At 36.4% G+C, this 6,000-nt stretch overlaps 1 protein-coding gene across 4 annotated transcripts in view; it reads left to right on the top strand.

The window, feature by feature from the left end:
* The window catches only part of RNGTT (RNA guanylyltransferase and 5'-phosphatase), a 375,566-nt gene that overhangs the window by 35,442 nt on the left and 334,124 nt on the right, over positions 1–6,000 (top strand). For all 4 annotated transcript variants that reach the window (XM_019537737.1, XM_019537735.1, XM_019537734.1 and 1 more), the window contains one exon: positions 3,792–3,867. In XM_019537737.1, the coding sequence (XP_019393282.1) occupies positions 3,792–3,867 (76 nt within the window). The remainder of the gene's footprint in view (positions 1–3,791; positions 3,868–6,000) is intronic.

The raw sequence follows: 6,000 nt of genomic DNA, 5'->3' as shown, positions 1-6,000 counted from the left end.
CTTCCGAGGTCCCTTCCAGCCCTAATGGCTATGAAATCTCTCATGGAACAGGGGTGTGTAGGGTTTTTGAGGGTGTTTTCACATATTTAAAAGAAAAAACACATTTTTTTTTTAAAGTTATAAATGGAAGGTATTCTCATGTTATTTGCCATCATTTGCAATACGTTGAATCAGCCAGCCATAGCTTCTTAATGTTGCGAATTATTGTTCAGGGTCAGTAGTTTACGTGGAAAATAGATACCATTATGATGTGCTTACAATAGAAAACTCATTTAAATGGCACTTTTAACTTTTTAAATATCATTTACTATGCTGGCCCACTAACTTCTGACAGTTGGATACAGGGAATACAGATTACTCTGTACCTTTCATTGATGCTGCGTGAGGTGAGACATGAAATTGAGGTTATTTGCCAAGGTGGCTTTTGTTTCACTTTCTTTACTTAAATATTTTGGAAAGGAATATCTTACTTGGGGGATTTAATTAATACAGCCCTTGGTTTTTTTTTTGGTTGAAAGCTTCCTTTCCTCAAGTTCTAGATAGATGATATTAAAAGAAAAAGAAACCTCCTCGTTTAGAAGCAGAAGGAATGCTTGTGTGCTGAGGTAGTGATACTTGAAGAGGACAGTTAAGCATCCTTTGTTTCTGTTCATCTCACAAATTCCTGACCAAACCAATGCTATATGCTGTGGGAGGAAGATGAGAAACTAAACTAGTTCAAGGGTGTTCAACCTCTGGACTGTAGAGCCATGGCATTCATTCTATGGGGGTCCCCATGGGTCTGGAAATTTGATGGCGAGAGAACAGGTGGCATTACTGTCACCCTCCCCTGCTGCCAAATTTCCAAGTCCCCCCTGTGGCTGGTTTGGAGCTGGGCCATGATTCCCTTCCCACCAGTGTGGGTGGTTTGAGGCTGGGCCATGCCCCTTTACCTCCCCTTCCCCCTGCACTGCCAGTTTAGGGCTGGGCCATTCCCCCTTACCCACCATGGGGCCAGGTTGGAGCCAAGCTGCATCCCCTTCCTCCTGAGGCTGGTTCTGGGCTGGGCTATGCCCCTTTTGTTGTGTCCCTCCCCCACCCCACCCCCAACCAGGCCAGGTTGAGGTGGAGTCACATCCTCTTCTCCCTGTTCCACTGGATTGGGACTGGGCTGCCCCTGCCCCCTTCTGGGAGCTGAAATGGGAAGACTGGATGGACTGGGCACTTCCCATCTGGCCTGCTAGAGATCAGGTTCCCCCGCCCCCCAGCTAGTTTGATGTAGCTAGTGGAAGTCAGAGAATAATGATCATCTGAGTTGCAGAAGAAAGGAAAGGAAATAAATGGGAGAAATTTGTAGTTCTTTCTTATGTAATTTTTATATGAGAAACATGCTCTGGCTTCAGCTGTGAGAGAGAGGACACCTTTTAAGTTCTAGTCAGGGCAGCCATACTCCTTTGATTACTTGGGCAGTAGTTGGCTTAAAACACGGTTGATAGTTGAATGTTCTACCCATGCTTGATGATAGAATGGATAATGAGTTTTTAGTTTGGCCTTCTGAAAGGGAGTAAAAGTTTTGTCTGTCTAATTGGATAGCTCTTTAACTTTTGATAATGAAACAGGTAGCAATTTTCTACTATTTCCCAGCTAGAAAGTCTAGTACAGGCAGTCCTCAGACTTAGTACACAAGCGGTTCCTGAAAACAACATCTTAAGTTGAAACATTGCAACTCGGAACTGATTTTTCCCATAGGAAAAAATGTTTTAAATGGGGGATTTGTTCCTAAACCAAGGCCCTATACCTTGTTTTCACCAAAAATAACCCAGAAACTTGTACTCAATCAATTATAGATAAGTAATATAGCTACATTAATGTATTTATGTTGTAAAGAGCAATCATATTAATTTGGAAGGACTTCTTTGAGGTGAGTTTGCTGGACTTTTTGAAGGGTTCTTGGCTGGATTTTTCTCAGGAGTCTTGTCTGCTTTCTTAAAGAAAGTGTCCAAGGAATTTTGGACAGATGTTCTCCAGGGAGATGGGTGACACAGCGACTTGTTTGCTGTCATGGTGTCGCATCAGATCAAGCGTTGTAAAGTTGAAAATGACGTCAAAGTTGAAACAGGGTGTCAATTTAGAAATATTGCAACTCAAAACATCGTAAGTTGAGGACTGCCTGTAGTTATAAGAGGTAGAAAAAAATCATCTTTCTACCCTTTCAAATAAATACTTGTTGCCTATATTAAACTTTTGAGTTCTTAATCAGTGTCCTTTTTAAATGAGTTGGAAAAAATTGCAAGTCTAAAGTAATCCTACTAACTTTGAGGAAATTCAGTGTAAGAGAAGTAAACTGTGATGTCAGGAGCTGAAAATGATTGTGGTCTGAAATAAGTTAGACAGAGTTTGTTAGTAAGGGTTAGTAGGGGAAACATGAAGACACTCAAAGAAATGCACATGAGAAGGTTTTCTTTTTTTTAAATTACTGAAAATCTTGTGTTTTCCAAACAACACCTTTTAATATCCTACAGATGTATAGAAATTAAGTATTTTTCAGTTTATAGATGGTTACTACTGGCTTGCATGATACATGCGAATAATGAGCAAATTAGCTTAAAACTCTCATTGACCAGTGATAACTATTTTGCTTGTAGTATGAAGGCAGGTAGTAATGTACATTGTTGAAACAATGCTATTTTTGTTTATTCAAAGAATGGTGAATCCCAGAGTATTTTGTGCTATAGAAGATAAATAACTCTTTACATTTTGATCAGAGAGATTCAGTTGGAGTCTATCTTCAATTTTTAACTTCTCTGAATTTGGTTGAGAAGACAGACATTTATGTAACCACTACTGATGTGGATGAGATTTTTTTAATTTTGTCCTGATATTCAGAATATTAACAGCCAGAATAATTTGGGTTGGTATTAAATACTTAAACAAATATTGTGATATTTGTCACTTTTTATTAAAGTCCAAGGTGACAGGGTAGCAGTTTGAGCAAGATACTAAATCCACCTTAAAGAATTCTTACAGCAGCAAGAGATGGTCTTCCCTTCAGATCTGGTTATTTGCCACTGGGTGGTGCTGTTACCTTAGGAATAAGGGAAATATAGAGGCATTTTTTTTTCTCCCCTTCACTGGAGAAAGTTCAATAAAATAGAGGCTGAAGAATAGTTAATAATTTAACCTTTTGCTCTCTTTAAATGGGAAAGGTAAGTAGTTCCAAGTGACTTAGGGTATTTATTCTATGGGTTTCTTTTTATAGAAGCGTCTTTCAAAATTAGAATTGGCGAAATGTAGCCTTAAGTACCCAGTAACAAGTTAATAGCCATTTTGAAATGGAATTGAGGTTTACTGATAATAACTTTCATGTTTGAATCTGGGATAATCTTGATTTTTTTTTTTTATTTTATTTTTTTTTATTAATGCTGAACTGGATGAAATAAATACTACTGCTACTTTGCAAAACATGTGGTCATTGAATTGACTACACTGCTTCCTCTTATGGCCCCTAAATGCTGATCAGAAGGCATCTGAGTACACGTTTCAGCTAGATGTCAGTGCTAGTAACAGTTAGCAGGTTGAGCTGCTGTTGTGTCATAAACTGAAGATATGTAGAAATCTTAATGTGAATTTAAATACCTTTTTGGCTTTGTATGTTCTTTTATAAATAAATTTGTAATAAAATGTATGTAGAGTTTCTCATTAAGAATGGGTATGAGCCCTTGATAGTGATGGTTAAATATAGAATTAGTCAAGAATTCACATGAAGCATTGTTTAAATAATTTAAAATTATTTGTATGTGCTTGTTTTCTAGGTGTTCATTGTACACATGGTTTCAATCGAACGGGTTTTCTTATCTGTGCCTTTTTGGTTGAGAAGTTGGATTGGAGGTAATTTTGTACATTTAATTAGTTTTTGGGAATACGGAGAGGGAGTTCATTGCTTATGTTTTTCTGGAATGTATATCATTTTCATCATTCAGTTATTGGTCCCTGTGTATTTCTGCCTTGTCTGCTTAAGGTGTTAATTTTTAAAAAGAATGTTTTATTCTAATATTGAATCTACAAATGTAGACCTTTTTTCTTTAATATCTGACAAAATGTTGGTCTTATCTGTGTGTTTCTGTAGATGATGGCAGGAAAGTATTAGTTTTGAACAGGCCACATATTTTAATAGTATTCCTATAAAAATCTCTTTAAGTTTTAGTCGTTTCAGTTGAGTTTGAAGTATGTAGTCAAGCCTGCAGTGGTTAGCCTCTATCAGATGTACTTAAGTTTTCATGCACGTATAAGTATTGCATTCTCTTTCCCTTGTAGAGAATGAAGACTATTAGAACAGACTGATTGCATTTCCATGTAGGTTTATTGGAACTCCTTTGCTCTTTGCATGCCCAAAAGAATGAAGTAAATAGAGCAGCAGGAAAGTGACATGTATGCATACATCTAAAATGAAACAGATGCACGCTTCCAGGTCCTTTTTGGGCTTTTTTCAAACAAATGCAGTATGTGTGTTGCAGCTTATTGTTAAGCATCTAGGAATTTCTAGGATAAAAACCCATGGTTTAAAACAGTGTCAATACTTCAGAAGAAAAATTACTAAAAGCTTTGTCATGTCAAGGATGACTTTTGTGCATTTAATGATATCCTTTAAACACAGGATTTCTTCCCCCTTAACCCTAATATAAGGTCTGTCTCCCTAAGATCTTAGTAATATATATGCTTTGCAACTCTTATTTGAAGAATCATTTCTACTCAGGCTTCTCTTTTTTACAGCTGAGAATAAAGTTTATCTTAAGGCTGTTATATGAGTAGTGGGGTCACCTGTGAAGGAAAACTAATGTCACTCTTTTCCATTAATATTGTAGGCACATGCAATAAGGGTCTCTCAGCCTGTGTCTTGAGAAGAAAAGGTTCTTTTTTCACAGTTCACTTGAATTCTAGTGACCCAAGAAATACAAATGACACAAGGCTTCAACTGAGCCTGTGGATTTAGATCTGAACATTGTTTGGCAGGATGCTAGTGAGTCCTGTGTATTGATGAAATGGGTTCTTTCAGTTCCCCTAACTACTTTAAAAACAGCAAATCTTAACTTGAGCCACCACGAGTCCTTATTCCAGAAGGCAAGACTTTGAGCTAAGACTGCTTGCTACCATATTTCTCCTAGGCAGTCTCACCTGTCATTTCCTTGCTTCTGAGGGACATGCCTTAAATTGGTTGGCCAAGTCTTGATTTTAGTTTCCTTTTTCTTTTAAACTTCATTTTTAAACTTTTTATTTATAAATGAAATCCAACTTACCAAATAACAAATTTAACACTTAAAGATGTTAATCCAAAAATCCAACCCCCTAACATATGTATGTAGATAGCTAGCATCAGCGCTTCCTTAACTCGAGTCCATGTCCACAGGCTTCTCTTTGTTTCAGTCTCTGACAGTATTGTTTCAGTTTATTAAGCTTTTGTGTTACTTGAAACAATAATTCTCTTCTTGCCCCCCTTTTCCTTAGAACTTGTATAATATAAATCTCACTGTTTTCTATTCATCTTTTTTTAAATTTAAAATTTATCTCAAATTTGTTCTTGAATCTAAATTCCTAGAACTTATGCTTTCTTTCGATATCCAAAAAAGTTTTTCAGACTTGGAGTTTAGGAGTTCTTACTTTTCATAGTTAACTTTATTTTCTGAAACTTTGCCATATTTTATTATTTCTTTTTGTGGTTTTGGTAGTATGGTAATTGGTTTTGTAATGAATAACATTTGTTTTTTAGTTTTGATTTGGTAAATTATTAATTGTATATATAAGATTTGTTCATCTTGGTCACTTCTGTAAAGAAAGGCCAGAGTTGTTAGAAATGGTAGATAAAATGCAGCTACAATAGTGAAAAACCATCATGAAAAGCATTTTTGTAAGATGACTAATAGGGGTGCACCAGTATATCAGTTGGCTATTGGATCAACACTGATAAAAGGAGAAATGATGTTATATATTTTTTGGGCCTTTTTGGGTCGTTGTATCCAATTAATT

This window comes from Crocodylus porosus, unplaced genomic scaffold (assembly GCF_001723895.1).
Source record: "Crocodylus porosus isolate Cpor-Errol unplaced genomic scaffold, CroPor_comp1, whole genome shotgun sequence".
Classification (NCBI taxonomy): domain Eukaryota; kingdom Metazoa; phylum Chordata; order Crocodylia; family Crocodylidae; genus Crocodylus; species Crocodylus porosus.
Note: the sequence above shows the minus strand (reverse complement) of the source record. Positions and strands in the feature narration are given on the sequence as shown.